Consider the following 21,136-nt stretch of genomic DNA (forward strand, 5'->3'; position numbering starts at 1 on the left):
TCAGTCAAAAATTATTTATTCACAATTTAAATGCACATACATTGTTCTACTCCAATAGTAAAATTACTGGAGAGAGATCCAGCAATAAAATGGACAGGTCAAGGCATTTCACGTGCTCAAGCACTTGTAAAGAAGGTAATTTGAAACTCAGGAACAAATACAGTAGAAAGCACTAGCATAGCGTGCCTTTTTCCAGGACTTTCACTTGCCATCACAGCAGACACATGGATCTTCTTGTGAAACCCGACACATTAGTCATGACTAGAAGGGCTGCTGCCAACCGTACCTCCATATATAATGTGGAGGTACTGTCGGTACAGATAAAAATGCTTGGGCATGCAGCTTTAAAAAAACCCAAAAAGTTCCTTCAGAACCTCACCATCACAGATGGGCAGAAAAATTATCTTAAAGCATATAGCATCTTTTGCTTGGAACGAAAATTTGTATTGTCAAGTCGCATATTCACACCCATCTGTTTAATATCTACTAGCTGAAGCTGGCTGCTCAGTAACAGCTCAGATCGATAGTAAAAGGTTTTAGCATTTACTGGAACCCAATCTAGTATCTAATACTCAAGCCTAGTCAGTAAGCATTAGGGTGAACCATGCCAGTCACCAACAGTTCCAAAAGACCAGACTGGCAAAAATTTAGCTTAAAGCACATCCATGTAAAGATTGGTTTCCTACTGTCCCAATGAGCACAACTTTTACCAGAAAGTGGTCTTCCACATTTTTGTTTGTTTGTTTGTTTGTTTTTTAGTTCAACATTCTTACAAATAGCCATCAGCAACTGTCTGGACTTCCAGTTCTACTGCAACAGCAGAATTTCATCTTCAGTATGCATTTCATCTTCAAAAAAGGGCTGTTAGTCAGAATCCAAATCCTGGATCTCATCATATCCAAATTCCTGTAGAACCTCCTGTCGGTATTTGTTCCATGTTCTTCTCCTGTAGCATTGGTCCTCATCACTGAAGCTCTCTTCAGACTCTAAAGAAAGAGCATCAACACTTTTAGATTATCCGTTCTTTTTAGTTAAACAGTTAGGTTAATCAAACTATTTTAAGCTTCTTGAGTAACTAACAAGTATGAAGTCTGAACAACTTCTGTATTAGGTGAGGTTTGAATTGTGCTTGGAGTGCACTGGGATGGGGCGTTAAGAAAGCAGAGGCAGTGTTTCACAAGCACGTGGAACCAAGTCATCTATTCCTTCTCAAAACAAGTAATCCTGTGCAAGTGCAGCAACCTGAAATGAAGTTCTTTATTTTGACTTTGCAAAAACAGTAAGATCCCCTGTAGTTCCAAGAAAGATGATCCTTCTCTAAGATTTAACCCATTATAAGAGCAGAACACCACCCCAGCAGTGCTCAGTTAGTTGCTTTTTTAGAAAGACAGCATGTAAAAATGGATGGAATTTATATGTGCACAGCATGAAAGCAAACAATATTTATGACAGGCATACCTTTTTCTCCATCACCATCTTCCTCAGGTAAGAATTCATCTTCATCAGGATAATCATTACGCCAGTTATTTTCATCATTTTCATCATCTTCGTCTTCATATATTTCCCCGGGAACATGATCATCATCTACCTGCATGTCAACACAAAAGATAACATTCACTATAAATATAGACACTCGGCATTAAGCATTTTTTCATCCACCTATGCAATACTATACAGATCATAAAGAGCCAAGAGACACTTATTTACTGCAAGCATAAGTTATTCAACAGTTGCACAAAGCACAGTGTAGAAAAAATTGTGTTGTCGGTATATTCACCATAGCATAGCAATCTGCTTTAGATGAACAGTAACAGTTAAGTCATGCATTTAAATGTTCCAGTTCAGCATTTAAATCAGGTTCCTGATATGCAAGTCTATTGATCACAGTATCTATACAATGAAGGACTAAAGCTTACATTTAACTTCCCAACTCCACAGTCACTGAAGGACAATTCTATTAAAAGAAAATATCTCATATTAAGATTAAAGTCAAGTCCTTAAATATTGAAAAAGTTGTGTGTGTCCCCTGCTCCTTTTTTTACCCAATCGTATTTACAACTATATCTTAATCGCTGCCTCCTCGTCACAAATGAGACATGAACTACGTAAGTTTACATTTGTGTGCCCAAATTTATTTGGCAATTTGAAGCCAGACAAATTCTTCTGAGTACATGAGCATTATCCCTTCAGTCTTCATTGTCATATCACAATTTGCTTGAATCAATAGTAACGTGGAGGAACACAGGACTGGCAGTTACAAAAAGACTAACACAGAAGTCACTGAGCATACGTGTAGAATCTCAAAGGACCTTTCTTGGCATGGCAACTTTTAATGATGGGACATTAAGCATGTTTATTTGTGACTTTTCTATTTAAGAAAGATCTGTTTTCCCACATCCTTACCAGTTCATACTCTTCTCTATAGGGCTGTACAGAAAGGATATTTTGGATCCAACCAGGGGCTGATGTTTCCATATAGTAGATGTCATAAACATACTCATCTTCTTTCTCATGGTGTTCTTTTTTACCATCTTCAGAAACATTTAAACGCTCACGGATCATCTCTACTGCATTGCAAAGAATCACATCTGGATCAGTCTTCCGCTGAGAAAAAATAAAAAATAAAAAGTGCATATTTCTACTGAAGCCACGTGCACAAAAGTCTTAGTTACAGCCAACGGTTTTCTTTGTAGACAGAAGCCAACAGCTAAGGATGACATTCTGAAATCTTAGACCGAAACACTTTCCCACTGGAACACTGATATTTGGAACATTAGCAACTTAGAACAGAAAGACACCAAAGAACTTTCCAATTAACTTAGTACAGCCAGCCATACCTTGTTTCAGATAATAGGAGAAAACAACTGGGACGAGTTCATCAGAAACTATTGAAGGGGATATGACTAATCCCTTAGAACTGTCCATCTGTTTCCAACGACATGTTGGTTGAAAAGACAAGTTTTAAGACAGCCTAAGCTTTGTAGAGCATGACACTTGCAACACTGCAGGGAAGATGTGCATACAGTAGCACTGATAGCATGCAAGCAGATTATAGTATACAAAATGTACAGAAGAAACAATGAAAATGTGACAGGATTAACAGGAAAAGGCTGATAGGCCCTACAGACAGGCTTTTTATTTCCCTTATTTCCTCACTTCAACATTAACGCAAACTTCTTCATGCTTTCTCCTTCCTAATAAATTATTTGCAATGTATTTGCTTTAGTGACCTGCACTTGAAGGTCTACACAGGCAGGTTTTTGCTGCCAATTTTTCTCTGCTAGAGCTTTTCAGAACATCTTTTCCAATTCACAGTGGTGTCTCCTGAACTACTTAAGTACTTTTCTGAGGAAAAGCTACAGACCAGCCTTTCATTCACTTCTAAATACTTAACAGAATGAAAAAGCTTACTTCTTGCTTTCAACACTTGCTAGCTCTAAAAGAGTAAGAGGAAAACTCTGATGCTACCTCAGTTTCATTTCTGTTTTTCTGATCAGCAGAGTGATAGATTAACAGTTAACTAACCGATCTCAAATGTCTGTCTGAACTACTTGCTTAAGAGAAAGTGAGAGTTCATACTAAAGTTTGATGGTAAAGCCCTGAAATAACCCATAAGAAATGCTGAAGGATGACAGCTGGTAGGGCTCTTCCTCACCCGAGTATCTTCTTTAACATTAAGCATTTAACTTCCCCTCAGAGCTGTGATGGGCTGCATAAGTAATGCATCCATGTGTACTTACGTACAGTGAAGGAATTACTAAAGAATGCATACACAGCCCTCTCACCTTCTTTTCCGTACGGTTACGAGTCTCTTCAATACAAAATCTTCATAACACTCTGTATGCAGGGCAACCCTACACAGAAGGCAGAGCTGCTTCGTACTTAAAACCATTCTAGATATTGATAACATAAACTGAACTGAAAACATAAACTTAACTCATAGTATCAATGAAAACAGGATGTAGGGGCTTAAGCAGCCTGTCAGACACCTAGAGTTCTGCTAAAAACAAAATATACAATAAAACCATATATTGGAATTCTGAGAAGGGGAGGCTCAAAAGTATCCTCTCCTTTAGTGAATCTTGCCTACAAGTGACATTCCTAGGCATCTGGGTGGATGAGAAGACATTGAATTAGATTTTTTCTTTTCTAGGTAGAGAAGTTGTTAATCAAAAACCTCAAAGATCCACCTGACAGATGAATGTGAGAATTTATACATCAGAACAGGGTACAGAAAAAACAGAGTGGTCCAAGCCCTTCCTGTAGCAGCCAACTCCACACGGCTGTCTGTCTCAACAAATTAGTGCACTTAAGGATCCTCATGAAAGTTACTCCCTATACAATATTCCAACTTGCAAATATCTAGATAAAGCTCCTATTAAATAGTGGAATACTTACAATGCAAAAAAACTTCCACAGCAGTCAGTTTGCCCACATGTACCAGTCAACAGTGATATCAAAGTACTTCACGTACACTAAGTTCGTTTGCTGACCTGTGGGTTTGCAGCAGTTACACTGGAGTCTCCCACCACCTCCTCTTCATGTTCAATATCAAACAACTGGAATTTCCCACAGCAGTCCAAACTCTTATCAACAGCACCGCTCTCCTTTTGCGAAGCATCTTCCGTTGCTTCAGAGTCTGATCTGTCACCATCAATCGATGCCTCGCCATTTATGACAGGTGCAACTGTTTCAGTACAGTTAGGTCGATGGCTGGCTATTACACGGTAACGGTTTTCCTTCCTTTTCACTTGCTTGGAAGAACGGAGTTCCTGAATGATTCGCTGAGTGCTTCCTAAAGAGGGTCGCAGACTTTGAGCTGCTTTGTCTCGAGTGATCACTTCTTGAACATATTTCTGAACCGGCTCATGCTGGGTAGAGGAACAAAACGAAGGAGGAATGTAATGACACCACCAACACTGTAAGTCCTATTCCTTCCTGAAAGTGATTAGTAACTACTATTACTGGTGCTTCCTATTTGAGGACCACAATACCAATGTTCCTAACAACATTCAAGTAATTTCTACTACTGCTTTAAGCAACATAACTATCATGATATTCTCTTGATATGGGAAAAGAAGTATAAGATATTTGTAAATTGTAAAACTGTTTCCATTTGATTTTTAAACACTATACTTTGTGGTACAGAATAACCCTCCAGACAAAAACACATGCCTTTGGAAGACTGTGATGGTCCTAAATTTAAGGCACAATATACTTTACAGTCTCCTATAAAGACCAGTTCCCAAGAAAGACCAGTTTTATTCAATATAAAAGGCTGTACAGTGGATGAAAGTTGTTAACCTTGTAGGGCTGAGCTTCAGCACCTCAAACAGCAGAAATTCAGGCTTCACTTATTGACTATTCTGTAGTCTGTAAGTGAAGAACAGTCTGTAAGTATAGGAAAGTCAGTGCTGAACACAGCTTTTCACGGTGGTGACTCTGCGCTACGTTCCCTAACTAACAACCTTAACTAACAGCCTGCTTTGCACGCAGGTGTCTGCTGCGCACCCAGCCGGACAGCAGCGAAGAGAAGGCCGCCGTACCCGTGTTTGTCACGACAGGCCGACATCTCGCATCGAGACGCGACTCCAGGCTACCAGCAAGACCTTGACGTCCACACGGGATCCTGAAAGACCCGCGCGGAGCAGCGCTGTAAACCCGGAGAAAGCTGCTTTCACAGGCCGCTTCGGGAGTACCACGAAACGCCCCGGCTGCATCAAACCGCCCCCGCCCGCCTGAGGCGCGGCCCCGGCCTACACCGGCGCGGGGCGGCGGCAGCAGCGGCGGCAGGGCCGCGGTACCTTGGAGGACACGGTCGCCACCAGCTTGAAGAGGCTCGTCTCCACCGGCTGGGCGCCGCCGCGCTCCGTGCGCAGCCGCTTGCAGGCGAGGAGCAGCGCCTCGGCCGGCTCCGTCCCGCCGCGCTTCCGCTTGACCCGCAGCACCGCCGTCCCCTCCATGGCGCCCGCGCGGCACGACGGGAAGGGGCGGGCACGGCCGGCGGCTCGACCCCCGGAGCCTCCCCCGCCGCGCGGTGCACGCCGGGCAGGTGTGGGGCGGCCTGAGGGGTAGGTGGCGGCGGCGGCCATGTTGGGGGGTGTGGAGATGCCGCCGCGCCGGCTCGGGCCCTGAGGGAGAGATGAGGCCGCGGCTTCTCGGGGCCGCTGGGCTGGTTTCGGGCAGGGGATAGCGAAGAACGTTCTCGCCGTCTCCCGTCGCAGCTCCCTCCCGAGGTGGGGGGAGGTCCGGGCTCTGCTGGCGGCCGGGCCTGTCCCACAGGTGGCGCCCGCCCCCGGCAGCGCTGCCGCTGCTCCGGCCTCGGCCTCCCCACGCGGCCCGGGGTAACAGCCGGGGCGGGTCTTGCGGCCGCCGGTCCCCTCGGCTCTGCCGCTGCCCAGAGTTTGCAGGTCCCTCCTCAGATAGGGTGTGGGGACCCCCCAGAGAGGGTGGTCGGCCTCTCCCGCCCGGCGTGCTTCGCCTCGGGGGGAAGTGTTTTTCCTTGAGAACTTACTGGTGATTTTTTTTTTTCGGGCCAAGTTCACTAGCAGAGCTGGGTGACAGATTTGAGCTTAAAACATCCTTACAGAAAAAGTGCAAGGCAGTCACCAGTGCTTCTGACCAAGGCAGGTGTAATAGGGAAAGTATATGTACCCAGACCTAAAGTGATGTCTGTTGTTTTCACTGGAAGTTTTGTGGTTTTTTTTTTTTTTCACAGCTAGTATTTTGAGTATTATACTGAAGCCAAAGCAGCAAACTGCACATAATACATAAATAACACAAATTGAGATTGATCATGAAGACTTTTTGTGGAAGAGCTAATCCAACCACTGGTGCAATGGAGTGGTTAGAAGAGGATGAGAACTATGACTACCATCAGGAAATCGCAAGGTATGCTGGAAAAAAAAGCTGCTTGTTCCACTAAAGCTAACAAAAAAGAGCAAACCCAACTTGTTTTTATGACAATTTTTGGTTTATCTCTGCAGAAGTTCCAAAGGCATGAGATGAACAGACTGTAGGACAGTCTAAATGTTATAGTGCCCTGTGTTGTACAGGGCAGAACGGTAAATGTAGAATTTCGTAAAGTAGTCTCCAAGTAGTTTCCGTCTAAATTTTTTTTAAAGATTTTCTGGGGTGCTTATCTTAATGCTGACAGTGACTGAGTTGTGGCAAAATACATTGACTAAATTTCTTTTAAATCCCCACTGCAATAAATAATTGCCAGTTGTCTGTTCCTGTAGTAACTTTTTAAGAGCTTAATGTAACAGCCAGAGAAGTTGGGAAGATTAGATTTTGGGGTATTTTTAAGTAGTGCGACCCATGAAGAAATGGGGACCAAAGAAATTTAAATCACCATTAGTAAGCTGTCTTTCATTGCTATGTATTGCTCTGTATGAACTTCCGTCTGTCCCAGCTATTATTTCACAGCTGTTTGTCCGTAGGTCTGTGTATTGGGTCCATTGCTGTAGAGAGGATATATGCCAGCAGTTAATTACTTCATTTATATGCTGATGACCAGATGACTGAAATGACATTATTCCTTAGATTTGGGAAACAGTTCGGATCCTCAAAGAACGTGTCAGTTATCTCTGCATTTATGGGCCATGGGGACCAGTTGCCTTAGTAAGAGAAAACAAGGAGGCTGTATAAGATCTAGCAGTTTTGTTGCACTTCGTGGTATGTAGTATTTTGACTGGAATTTTTTTTGTTGTAGGTCACGCTACGCAGATATGCTTCATGATAAAGACAGAGTAAGTAGAGAAGCAAAAAACTTTTCAATGGTGAGAAAATACCTATTTCGTTTCTCTTGAATAGCTGTCACCGCATGATTACACAGGTTTCTCTGAAAGATGAAATGATCAAATTTGTACCCTTTAAGATACCAGACCTGCTCTTAGATCAACAGATGCCTTCTTACGTCTGACTCTAGTGTTCTGTTGTTTACTGCAGAACATGATATTTACATTCAGTAGCTGATGTTGCTCTTCTATGTTTGACATTTTTGACAGAGAGAGCTCATTAGATGAAATTTCAAAGGCTGTAAATGTGAATCTAGGCTTCTTAGTTTTTATAGGAATGTAAGTAAAGTCTATCTTTATTCTTTTGTGGTATTTTTAGCTCTTACTTACTGCTTAGGATTGAAAAGAAAATTGAGATACCATACCTACAGGCATGATAAAGTTTGGAGTGAATGGTTTAAATGTTCTTTCTACTCTAGCCATTTAGTCAGCCATTTCATCAATAACCTTTTTAAAGACTTCTATGGTGCCTACAATATAAGTCTTGAATTCATATTGAATTGAAACATGCTGGTGGGATCAGGCATTTAATAAGCCATGTAAAGACAGTAAGTTTTGTCTAAGTAATTACAACAACTCTACTGGAATTATATATCAAAAGTGTTAACTAGAATTGTTCGGGAAGGGATCCAGCAGACTTTCCAAATTTGTAGTGTCCAAAGATAGCGTATTCTTTGGAAAGGAATGTCTTACAATAGGCTGTTATGGAGTAAATATAAGCACATATTTCAATATGTATACCGTAGCTGGCCGATGACAGCATTTGGGTTTTTTCCTATTGTTAATGCTGGTATGCTTGTAACCCCACTTAACAGCAGATAACCAAAAGCCATTATTTACACATGTTGCTTCTCATGTATGAATGTTTTTCAGTAGATGTAGAGAGGAATCTGAATCCAAGATACTTTAGTTCTTGTGCTGTCATAGGCAGTTTATGACTATTTGAGTGGTGCTGCAGGGGAAACGTAATCAGAAAAACAGTAGTATCTCACATGGATCTTATTATTATTTGCTCCAGAAAATATATTGCATTTGTAAATTATGCATGCGCTATAAATAGCTGACTGATCAATGACGATGTGAATATTGCAATTAAAAAATTGATGTACTTTAAATGGACTGATCCCTCCAAAACCACTTACTTGTGCTGAGAATGGCTTTGGTGTGACTGTATAGCATAAAGAATGTCTGTAGGCCTTTTTTAATTATAAACTCATAGTCGGAGAATGTAAGATTTCCGCACAAAAATTAAAAGTATAAATGGATAGAAAGTTGCTGATCTTTTTTTTCCTTCTCCACAGAATGTGAAATATTACCAAGGTATTCGTGCTGCAGTGAGCAGAGTGAAAGAAAGAGGTGAGAAGGCGATTGTTCTAGACATAGGGACTGGCACAGGACTCCTGTCTATGATGGCAGCTTCAGCAGGTGCAGATTTCTGCTATGCAGTCGAGGTAAGCATTTGTTACGGCTTGCACATACTTCTGCATGCCTGTTCATAGCCTCTTTTTAGAGCTTCAGAGCAGTTGTTCTGTCTGCATGATCAGTGGAGTGGATGCATTTGCTGTTTTGTATTGTGGCTTCTGAAGTGCAAGCTTGATACTTTTATGTGTCAAAAATACTTAGGTCTTACAAGAATATAATTGAAAAGGTATAGTACATTTTTCATTTTTGGGACAGTTTCTGTAAATGTACAGATTAAAATTACTAAGTCAAGTTTTGTAGTATTCTGTCTTCTCTACTTCTTATCAAAACTCAAGTGTGATATGGAAAACTTTAACAAAGTTTTTGAAAAATATGCATATTCTCTAACCATATTGCTGATCTTCATAAGTTTCAACTCTTGGAGATAGGTTCTCCGACCACTTAATCATAACATGGACCACATAGTCATAAAGAGGCTGTCTCATAAACTGATTTTGCCATCTCTTCGTCGTTAGATAGAGCAGCTCCTTTTTTATTGGCAGTTAAGAAGCATCCTGATGGTCATTAGCAGCCATTACTTATATTAAGGATAATAACAGTAACATTTTGGCCAGTTTAGCTTTTTTTTAACGCATTTGAAGAAACAAAGAGAAGATTCACTTGTCTGTAGGTCATAGTTAAAAGAGTGCTGTGTGATTTTTATCCAAGTAAAAATCTGCATTTTTTTTAATCTAGGATTTTATCCTATGATCATTTTTCAGGGACAGTCCTCTTTCATGTAGACACAGGAAGCAATCAGAGAGGGTTGTGCTGGTTTCCAAAGTGGCCACAAATGTCTTATCTTAAGTAGTCAGATTGTGTGGCTGAGTAGAATATTTAAAATTTTTGAGTTTAAAAACTGGATATGGATGTTAAGCCCTTTCAACACATTCTTCATCGTTCTATTATTTTCAAGCTATGTACTCTCTCTATTCTCTTTGTTCTGAAGGAAACAAAAATTCTCTTCACAGTTATGCTGTTAATAAAAGCAGATTTTTTGGCATACTTCAGTGACCATTTCAGTGCTGGTTGTTTTGGATTTATTTATTTATTTATTTATTTTCTGTCCTAAGCACATATAAGTCACTTGGGGCTTCTCTTGATGCATATATATCTTTATTTTTAAAAATAAACAAGTTTGTTTAATATAAATGCTAAAGTATTCTTAATGTGTATTCTTGTCTTTCTTAAGTTAAATTGGAGTAGCTTTTGGAGACAGCTGATACTTTGTAACAGTGACATTGGAGCTCTATGAACTTCTGAAGTGAGGCTTGCTGTGTTGTTTCATGGTAATGAACTTCAAACATAGGAAAAGATACAGAAGATGTTAAATTTTTGCAGGACTAAACATACTGCATTTTGTGTTGGTGTCCTTTCATTTTTGAAAGCTAATGTTAGCTTACCGGTTTGTTATACTCTTGCTATTTACAGGTTTTCAAGCCCATGGCTAATGCTGCTGTGAAGATAGTGGAGAAGAATGGTTTTCGTGACAAGATCAAGGTAATCAACAAGCACTCCACTGAAGTCACAGTTGGCCCAGGTGAGAAAAATAGGCTAAGGTTAAAAAAATGGGCAAGTACCTCAAAACCATGAAGGAATATGTCTTACTTCTATTTTCCATATGTTTTTAATTAAAACAAGCAAATCCTTTACTCTAGAAAGTAACACTGGAAATTTACTTCAAAAGGAAGTGTTGTAATAGTATTTCAGTAGTCATTTGTATTTCATAGTAAACTTCTAAAGGAAAATAATTTGCAGTCTTCAGCAGATTCTCTAACAGGAGTAAGTTTTTTTTTAATTAGTTGTTTTTTGAGGATAGCATCTTCTTGAAAGACTTACATGAAGTCTTAATATTACAATATTAAATTGTGTCTTTTAGATGGAGATATGCAATGTCGTGCAAACATCCTGGTAACAGAATTGTTTGATACAGAGCTGATAGGAGAAGGAGCTTTACCAACCTATGAGCATGCACACAAATATCTTGTACAGGTAAGAAAATAGAAATTGATAGTATGTCGCATTTATCCCTAGAGAAACTCTTGTGGCTTTTTTGGAGTAGGATAGAGATTATGCTTGATTTAGGCTTCTGTATCCTTCGTAAATACACGATCAGCTGTACTAATTTCTTATTCAGTGAATAATTTACTAGATTCATTTCTAGAATAAAGCTATTGGAGTTCATATTGTAAATCACAGACTCTGAAATTGCACTTAGTTAGTTTGTGTTAAAACCAATAACTTGCTGGCTAACAAATGTATTTCAGAAAGGCATCCAGTTCTGATTTGGAGCTTTCCTTAGAAGTTTGTTCCAAGATGTTTTAAAAAATGAAATTCTCCTCCTAAATTTGATGGGCTTCACTCACAGGCATTGGTTCAGGTTTTTTTTTCCCTAAGAAGCTCTTGCTACTCCACATGCTTTTTGCCTGTGGAAATACTTTGAACACTGTAATCAAATTAATATCCAGTTTCTTTGACATATAATTTCTAGGTATAATTTTAGGGTTTTCTCTTTTACCCTTTCTAATTTTTTCCTTTAATTAAAATGTGGATTGCAAAACTTTAGGTTTCTAGGTTTCATTTCACCAGTTTTACATATAAAGACAATAGCACTCCATAACGTTTTACTGCTTTCCATATATAACTCTAAATTGTAATTAGTCTTTTTTGTAAAAGCATTGTTCTTGGACTTCACAGTTAGCTCTTAGTTCACACTGGTTTTTTTAGAACAACTTATATGTTTTCTACTCTTTAAACATGTACATAAAGTTGTCATTGCATAAATATTTGAGCCATTGTTTTTCTTACTTACTCATTACAATCACAAACTCTGTTTTAATGTTGATAGCTTAGTAGTTATCTTCCTTGAGAAACTCAAGATAGATCTCTTGTTTCTGAATGAGAATGGAAATGCAAGTTTAATTGAGGCTAGTAAACTGACAATGTTGCATGGTTGATAAAGTAATCTGGCCTTGCTGAACTACACTGAACAGGATAGATATGTGTATTGTATTTCACAGATAGAGAAACAAAGAGAAAGTGCTCTGATGTTACAAAGTCTCTGAAATAATTTGTGTTTAAGATTTCAAAGCTCCCAGTCCAACTTTTCTTTAAATTGGTTCACATTTCAATTGATTTAATTCTCATGCATGTTAATAAGTCAAACTTGTTGAATGCGTTTACCCTTTGTTTTGAACACTCAGGAAGGATGTGAGGCAGTGCCTCACAGAGCAACAGTGTATGTCCAATTAGTGGAATCCAAAAGAATGTGGTCCTGGAACAAACTATTTCCTGTTCATGTCGAAGCAGAGGATGGTGAAAAAATTATTGTCTCCCCTTCAGAAATGGAAAACTGTCCAGGTGTTCCTTCTGTTTGCGATATTCAACTGAACCAGATGTCTTCAAGTGATTTCACTATCCTTAGTGATGTGGTGACAATGTTCAGGTAAGGTAGGCATTGTTTTGTTCAAAACAAAATTTTCCTGTTACGCCTTTTATATTAAGCTGTGTGTTCAGCTTAGGAAGCTAGTGAGAATTTCTGAAGAATGCTGAATTTTTTTTTTTTACAATTTCATGCTTCTCTGCAGTGTGGATTTCAGTAAGCCAGTAAGGAGTGCTTCTACCTACTATAGAGTGCAGCTGGAGCCTGTAAAATCTGGCAAGGCACAAATCGTACTTTCCTGGTGGGATATTGACATGGACCCCTCTGGGATGATAAATTGCACAATGGCTCCATACTGGGTAAAATCCACTTCTGCTTTCCAGGTAAAATACCGAGCCTTCAGATACTGTCATCAGATGACTATCAGTAATTATTTTGAGTGAAGGGCCATACTGGGTGTTTTAAGCAGCTGTCCCTTAAACTGTATAGGAATTTTGCTAATGTTTTGTGTATTGGAAGATGCTAAATAAGCAAATCATAGAAATGTTAACTGTAATATGTACCTGGTTTAGGTTTTCTTTAATGTAAAACTTAAATGTAAGCTTTAATGTAAAGCTTAAAAACTGAAGCAGTCTTCCAGGTATTTTTCTTTTATTTATTTATTTTATTTATTTCTTTTATTTCTTTTATTTCTTTTACTTTCAAGAAGTAAACCAAATATTTCCATATATTTTTCCTTAACTAGTCTCTATCCCTGGTCAAAATATTAGTCTGTGGTTTGTTTCCATGTAGTTCTTCTATTAAATTTCCGAATAAGTGTTAAGTTTATGGTAATATATTTATACTCCCATAAAAAAGGCTGGTGTGAGAAAATGCTGGGTTGATACTGGATAATTAGAGGAACAGGAGATCACTGTTAAATCGGATTCTTGTAGTTTTGTATGAATATATTTAATAGTAGCATGAACTTGGTCAAAAGGAAGCTACAAAACAATTGTTTGCACTTGTGTTTGAGAATAGAATTTGAAACTTTCAAGCTTCAGGGTATTCGGTCAGCTTAGAATGACTGATCAGCTTGGAATATTTGTAATGCAGAAAATAGCATTTTGAAACACAAAATAGTTGTGCTGTCATATCAGTGATGCTAAGTGACCTCATTTGATGCATGAGGCTCCAAACACTGGTCACTGTCAGCAATTCAATACAGGTTTCTAACATAAGTGAACTATAGAGGTGAAACAAAGTGTATTTTGGATTTGTTTTTCATTTGATTAAAATACAAGCTTAGCTAGTCAGCAAGCCAGTGGTCTCAGGCTTATTCTGTTGTAAGAAATGTGTATAAAGTACGTTTATTCAATATACGGTATTAGTCTTTATGCAGCCTTGCTAACGTGAACAAGATTCTTTCAACTAGTTGTACATCAGTGCTTCAAAGTTGTTCCCATTCTTACTAATTGATTTCCTGCTATTTGTTTACTTTCCATTTACTATTTATGAGTTACTTCCTAAGATTTTGTTTATCAACCCTTTTCAGTGGAGAGATCACTGGATGCAGTGTGTGTATTTTCTTCCAAATGAGGAGCCAGTTCTCCAGGGTGAGAAGCTGCACCTGACTGCCTGTCGTGATGAGTACTCTGTGTGGTATAAGCTGCAGAAAGCCAGGTAACAATACATGTGTATGAAAAAGGGTGGTATTTTACTCCAAGCTTGAGTATTTGCTGCTCTTAGAGCAGCTAATTTGTAGAAGAGCAAGATAAGAACCTAAAGACCAGAAAATTATTAAAAGCCACTTCATGTGCAATGCACAGGTGAAAAAAACACGTTATGCATAAAAACACAGTTGAGGTTTGGACTGCAGGCTCCTGCCTTATATTTGGTGGCATTCTGTGACAGAGAAACAAAAAACATTCATGCTTGATTCCTGGAAATCCTAAAATATAGCTCAGCTGAGCTGGCATATAGATAAAGGAGTGAAATAATTGCCATTCTGTCTCCATTTTCTATTTTCCTAGTCAGCACTGTCTTTTTGAGATTAATGCCTTTTGCTCATATTAAAAGGAGCTTAATCATGTTGGTTGTGATGACAATAGCAGCTAACATTTTTAAAAATCAGTGCCAGCTTTAAAAGTTATTGTCTGAATTTTATGTGCCTTTTTCAGATAGGAATCCAAACGAGCAAGTCTTTTCTAAAAGATCAAAGCCTAAAATACCTAACCATTACAGTTAGTGGGAAAGGTTGGGGGGTTCTTGGTTTTGGCTTTTAAAAAAGGTGAAAATTGGCCCTTTCTCTTCTTTTCATTTGGAAATGCCAAGCTTCAAAAACGTCCCTGGAGAACTAGTAAATTTGAACAAGTAACAGTGGAGCCATATGCATTAATGTGCATACTAGCTAAAATGCATAACTGTATCTGTTTGCGAAAACATGTTACTGATGCTGTAGTTAATACTTCATTGACATTTTTTTCCAGAGGAGAAGAGGAGAATAAAGCAGATGTTCGTGTTGAGAGTCCTGTTTGTAGATGTCAGGCTCATCTTCTTTGGAATAGACCACGCTTTGGGGAATTGAATGATCAGAACCGAACACGCCAATACATCAAGTCTTTGACGAAAGTGAGTGCATGTTGCCTGTAAGTTTTTTGGCTTCTGTGATTAGATGTATTGTTTTATTTGCAGTAATTATTTATGGAATTTGTTTCTCCCCTGTTAAAGGACTTTGCTCACAAAGTATATTTTATTTACCTCAGCAGATGTAAGTCGTATTTTGTCATGAAAACTTCGGTATTAATTTTTTTAAATTGTAAGCAGCCATTTTTGCACTGGAATTTGTAGCAGCTCTGTGTATTTGTTAGGAGGAGTATTGGTAGTTGAATAAAGACACCCAATACATTTTTGTGCAAACTTTTTCTGACCTCAAACAAGGGGATTACATGAACGTTTCTTACACTATTCTGTTCTGCTTTAAGTGGTTATATTAATCACTGTATCTCCCAGTCCTTATTTGATATGGAAGTGTATAAAGTGGGAAAAAAGGCCACCAAAATGTCCAGAATTTGAAAACTTTTTCATCTGGAATAGGAATAATAAGGACTATTTATTTTCTGTAGGTTCTGAAAACAGATAGTGTTTGCCTTTGTATCAGTGATGGGAGCCTGCTGCCTGTGCTGGCTCACTATCTTGGAGCAAAGCAGGTACAGTACTTTCTGTTTTTCTGATCTTTGCGTTTTAGCTTGGTGTTTTTAGTTCTCTCATATAGTTCAGCATTTCCAGCCGATTATTTAATTATTTCCAGTGCCTCTTCAGTGACAAGTGAGAAAGAGGCTCCTATTGTGTTGAAGTGGAGGTTAAATTCATCTCTGATCAAGCTGAAATCTAGGGAGATAATAATTACCACTTTTGATGTTTACCAATGTGTAGCCTTGAATGAAAGTGGTGTTCCTCATTCCTCACTGATTCCTGTCTGCCATCTTGTATCTTGGTGCCTTTGGAAGTACTCTTTCTGCTGACCTAAATGTCTGGCATTTTTTTTTTTCTTTTATGTTTGCAATTCCATAATTACATGTATTATCTAGTCTAAAGCAGAAGGTCTGTAAGAGCAAGATAGGAAGCAGTAAGAATACTGAGTCTGTGTGTAAAGAGAGCTGAGAGCTGCCTGGCTGTCTCGCTTCTGTATATACTTTACTTGATGTGTTCTCTCATGGGACTTTTCAAACTAAAATCTATTATAGTTGGACTGAGTATCTGGGAATGTGTAATGTAATATAATCCCAAGGAAGATGCTAGGCAATTCATAGAAATAAATAAACCTGCTGAGTTAAACCAGTGATCCATGGCCCCTGTATTTTTGTCTTCAGTAGCGGCTAGTCACAGATGATTACTGAGGAGAGAGGAAATGAATAGGGCATACAGAGATTTCCATAATATTTTCCTAGCCTTGTATTAGCATATTGCCTAACTATTCACTGATTTTGAATAAAACCTGATTTTTTTCTTACTTCAAAGGGCAGATGTGCATTGCACATCTGAGCTCTTTCCAGCTGATACAGTCAGATCATGGTACAAGGAGTAAGCAATACTGGAGGTTGATTCAGCACACTGGCAATATGCTTGTATTTGTTCAGGAGTAAATATATGCCTAGAGCAAATGTTAATATGCTATGTGCATCTTAAAAATGGAAAATAAATAATTGCATTCTGTTGGTTTTTTTCTTGTATGGCTGTGAAAACAGCATTATTTAGCCTGTAGTTATTGGGGGTGTTTTTGTTGTTGTTAAAAAGGTACATGACAGTGGGCTGTGGAATAGATGCATGGTTCTTACGAACTATGTTCACTAGGGCATCAAAATAGTTCCTTCATTGTTCATTTACATATTCTTTTAATTAAAAATCATAAAGCTAGTTTGACTAACTGTTGTGTATTTTCTTTAGGTGTTTACATTAGAAAACTCTGCTGTGTCCTGTTCTGTCATGGAAAAAGTGAGTATTCAGCTTTCTGTTAAAGCAGTAGATGAACTCCTGGCATGTCTAAGGCCAGAGCTGATGCCTTTGATTGTCCTTGCATCAATTGCTTGGAGGTTAAGTCAGTTTAATGAATGTATTTGATCACACAGTTTGACAAGACTGTGAGAGGTGGGATATGTTGGGGGGTAGGAGTTCTTATTTTTTCCTGGTATTTGTACAGAGCTTTACGCAAATACTTGGAGGAATACATCCCATTGGAGATACATCCAATCTCATAGCTTTAGCCACAAGCTGAATAGGCCACTGGGAAGTTGAGCTGAGCAGAGGGAATTATGGTTGCCAGTGCTTGATCTCTCCTTGCATATGCCTGTTGGTCTGTCTGCTTGAGCTGCTGCTCTGCTGCCCTCATTGCATTGGTGATAAAAGCCAAGCTGTATGTTTCTGAGGGTTAGTGGAATATGAGAGCATCCCACAGCTTGCACCAGTCTTACTGGGAAAGTGGCATCTAGCAGTTCTGTCGTCCAGCTGAGTCAAGTTGGGAATGCCTGCTCTGCTGTTTGACTCTTAGGAGACAGTAGGCAGTGGGTCTTAACTGCAAGCGATGTTTCAGCTGCTTCCTTGGGGTAGAGCACAGAAGGCCCTGCCAGTGGTGTGGAGGCTGTTCAGGAGAGGCAGCTAATGTCTAAGAAGTGACTGGAAGCAGCTTCCTGAAGTCATCATTTGGCTGTGTCTGTTTTAGTTGGCACTATGTATTTGAAAGAGATCTATCTTAGCCTGTGGCTTAGGAGTACAAAAACATGAACGGTAGGCAAATTAGAATGCAAACCTGGTCTCAGACAAGCCAAATATGCAGTGTATTCGTAGTTGAAGTAATTTTTATCTTTCTTGACTGTCCTTCCCATATGCTTCAAAGTACAAATGAATGAAGGTGAGGCAACTTTTGTGTTATCTGCCTTTTTATATACTTAATTGAAGGAATATGTAGGGCATGTGCTTTAGTTCACTAGGTGTGACATGTTAGCTCTAGGTGCATGCACCCTTCAAGAATAGACTTGTATCATCCTGACGAGTTATAGTAGGCAGTTTTTTAAAAATTTCTTTTGGCTATTGGTTTCTTTTTTGTTTATTTTTAATAAAATTATTGTTTTGCTATGGGTTTAAGTCTCAACTGTAGCTTTTGATAAAGATAGTGATGCAGTAGGTACAGTCTGTTACAGTACCTCTTATTCCATACTGCTCGCTTCTTTAATTCTAAACAATGAAGACGTGTTGCTTAGGAGTTAGGTAACTAGCAGGTGTTGTGTTTGCAGGTGTGTAGCATTGTTAGACCTTAGTAATGATTAACCTTGAAGTTAAGAACCATAAATGAACGTGGTCCAGATATGGCTCAGAGACAAACCTCGACCTTATAAGGAAAGAAAGGAACAGGTTCATGAAGAGTTTACTACCCTACCTACCACCAGAGACCACTCGAGACCCTTAAGAAGACCCTAAAGACTTTAATGCGCGTGTGTCTAGGATGATGTAATATTATAATTAGTTCTCAGAAATTCAATGAATATGTAAAAGAGAAACTTAAAATATGTATGAGAAGCATGGATATAAGCAGAAAGGTGATTAGACCAGGTGTGCTTGATTTGTGGCAAGTCCACCGAGCACCCAGGCCTGAATAAAACAATATTTCTCCTGAGCGTGTGGAATTGGTTACTTGCACGCCGGGCACGAATCCGCTTTTAGGACAACAATAGTATGCTACTTTTTTGTTTGTTTGTTTTTTAGTTTTTTAAAGCAAATCATCTTGAGGATAAAATTAAAATAATAGAAGCACGTCCTGAGTTGCTGACATCTTCTCATTTGGAAGATAAAAAGGTATGTTACAGTTGTCAAATACTGAATTTCAATGGGGTGGTGGGGAGCACAAGGTGAAAATGAATCTTGCTTTTCCTACTGTGCTACTGTAACCACAATGAATCCCATTATATCCCAGTTCATAGAAAATGGAATGAGTAGATGGTTCAGACCTTGTCCCACTAAAACTAAATGAGACTAAAGACTTTGGGAGGATTTTTGCTTTGTTTTTGAACGGGTATGACTTTCCCTTGCTGCATAATCTACGCCAGTTGTTAAGGCAGTTAAACTGGTTTAACTGCATATGTGCTACTAGGCTGTAGCTCTTCTTTCTCAAGCCACTCAGAAGATTGCAGTCTATTTGGAAGTACTAACATCCTTAAATTAAAAATTTCAAAATTCTATGACTCATTACAAAGCCTTCCAACCTAAAACTGCAATATTTTCTCTCAAACTTTGTTGCATGAGAATTAATTTTAAAATTTGCTAACTAAAATCACAAAAACATGTCTGCTATGCAGTATATGCATTATGTAGTAATTAAATCCTTATGGAGCAGTAGAAGTTTTTATCTAGATGACTTCACTTGCTATATTGCATTGTCAACTGTTTAAGATATAAACAATCTGTGTTATTGAGTTGTTGTTCTTTATTATAATGCTTTTTATCCCCTCCTTTCTTTGCCAAGATTTCTGTTCTTGTGGGAGAGCCGTTTTTTACTACAAGTTTGTTGCCGTGGCATAACCTGTATTTCTGGTATGCTAGGACAGCTGTGACCAGTCACCTTACCAGCAGTGTCACTGTCCTACCTCAGTCTGCTTCTTTGCACATGATGATTGTGGAGTTTCAGGTGAGATTGCTTAGAACTATCCATTTGATATTTACATAAATCCACTTAAAATTGAGTACTCTTCCAGGATTTTTTAACGACAAGTTTCTCTCATCTTAATACTGTCCACTTCATTATGTTTTGCACTTACCACCTGAGAAAAGAATATTTGACATCTTGAAGATGAGTTTTGCTATTTCAGCTATCTCTTGTCAGAAAATTAACTCGAGTAATTTTACCATTTTAAATGAAAGGGCTGAATGTTTTAAAATATTTCTTTAGATTAGAGAGAGATCGCGGAAGCATGGGAGAATTGTGGTTATTTATAAAATTAGATATTCTGCAAAATACCAGTTTTTAAAATGATGCTTTATGAATATAAGAGGCAGGATTCATAATTGCATGTTCTTTTTTTTTAATCACTTGAGGCTGTGCACAGTTCTAAATTTGAGCATAATAGGGGTCACATCTTAAAAATACTTTGAAAAGTCATCTTTCAGAAACTGTACAAAGGTATAAACTTTTTGCAGTTACTAAGGACTTGGTCAGTAAAGATTGTGAAGAGTTTACCTACAATGACAATGGAAATTAAATAAGTACTTTCATAATTAATATGCAAAGTTTTTCCCCAGTAGCTTAAGTGAGGGAACTTTTTAGTCTGAAATTGTGTAACTAGAATATATATATCTATAAATTTAAAAAAAGCCTATAATCTAATGAATTTTCACATAAACATAACCTTCAGTTTATCTGTTAAAAATGCCAGGTCTTTTCTCTCTTTTCTTCCCTCTGGCTGGTTCACCAGGTGTGTAGTTTTGTGTCTGAACCTTCTCTCCCTTAACAGTTTCCTTATTTGAATGCTCTTTAACCTTGTTCTCTTACTTCCACCTTTGATTTGTCCATGTGAAAATATGTATGTTCTTTTTCCTTCTGGGACTAATCAGCTATGCTGCATGTTTTTACATACCCTTCAGTTTTCTGCAGAAATGTAGAGAATTTAAACATATACTGAGTAAATAATGTAAATCTGAATCTTGTAATAGGAAGCAGATGTTTAAAACTAATCAACAGTAATGAGATTGAAATAAGCAGTTAATTTTAATTCCATGTTCTCTTATCTCGAGGATTTACTTCCCTAGAACTCAAAGCATTTTTTAATAAGTAAGCATTATTCATTTCTTGTTCTGGATGAGGAAACTGAAGCAGGCAGAGTGATGACTTAAGATCATTCAGCAATCTGGCAGCAGAATGTAGAGTAACATTCATGTCACCTGAACCTCAGTTTTACACTTTTATGTACAGGGTTGCGTTCAGAGATGATTCCACATAGCTATTTTGGTAGAACGTTTAACTTGCATT

The 21,136-nt window shown here is 38.4% G+C and overlaps 2 protein-coding genes across 12 annotated transcripts in view; one reads left to right on the forward strand and one right to left on the reverse strand.

Moving 5' to 3' along the window:
• Positions 1–5,992, reverse strand: SLC7A6OS (solute carrier family 7 member 6 opposite strand). Of its 2 annotated transcripts, none has more exons than XM_075161059.1 (5): positions 5,805–5,992; positions 4,494–4,871; positions 2,404–2,604; positions 1,459–1,588; positions 1–986 (listed from the first exon to the last, which is right to left on the reverse strand). In XM_075161059.1, exons 1-5 carry the CDS (start codon positions 5,961–5,963, stop codon positions 865–867), a joined length of 990 nt encoding a protein of 329 aa, XP_075017160.1. In that variant the 5' UTR covers positions 5,964–5,992; the 3' UTR covers positions 1–864. The 2 variants fall into 2 exon arrangements, with proteins under 2 accessions (XP_075017160.1, XP_075017161.1); XM_075161060.1 differs by having other exon boundaries at positions 2,404–2,601; positions 5,805–5,963.
• The window catches only part of PRMT7 (protein arginine methyltransferase 7), a 22,443-nt gene continuing 7,291 nt past the window's right edge, over positions 5,985–21,136 (forward strand). For 2 of the 10 annotated variants that reach the window (XM_075161048.1, XM_075161058.1), the window contains exons 1-13: positions 6,053–6,891; positions 7,715–7,781; positions 9,101–9,250; positions 10,692–10,800; positions 11,140–11,252; positions 12,464–12,705; positions 12,848–13,025; positions 14,177–14,304; positions 15,111–15,252; positions 15,747–15,830; positions 17,068–17,115; positions 18,880–18,969; positions 19,637–19,798. In XM_075161048.1, the coding sequence (XP_075017149.1) occupies positions 6,797–6,891; positions 7,715–7,781; positions 9,101–9,250; positions 10,692–10,800; positions 11,140–11,252; positions 12,464–12,705; positions 12,848–13,025; positions 14,177–14,304; positions 15,111–15,252; positions 15,747–15,830; positions 17,068–17,115; positions 18,880–18,969; positions 19,637–19,798 (1,608 nt within the window). In that variant the 5' untranslated portion in view covers positions 6,053–6,796. Of the gene's footprint in view, positions 6,892–7,714; positions 7,782–9,100; positions 9,251–10,691; positions 10,801–11,139; positions 11,253–12,463; positions 12,706–12,847; positions 13,026–14,176; positions 14,305–15,110; positions 15,253–15,746; positions 15,831–17,067; positions 17,116–18,879; positions 18,970–19,636; positions 19,799–21,136 lie in introns of all 10 variants that reach the window. The other 8 variants (XM_075161050.1, XM_075161057.1, XM_075161049.1 and 5 more) reach the window with 8 other exon arrangements.

The sequence above is a fragment of the Calonectris borealis genome, chromosome 12, assembly GCF_964195595.1.
Source record: "Calonectris borealis chromosome 12, bCalBor7.hap1.2, whole genome shotgun sequence".
In the NCBI taxonomy this organism is placed as follows: Eukaryota; Metazoa; Chordata; class Aves; order Procellariiformes; family Procellariidae; genus Calonectris; species Calonectris borealis.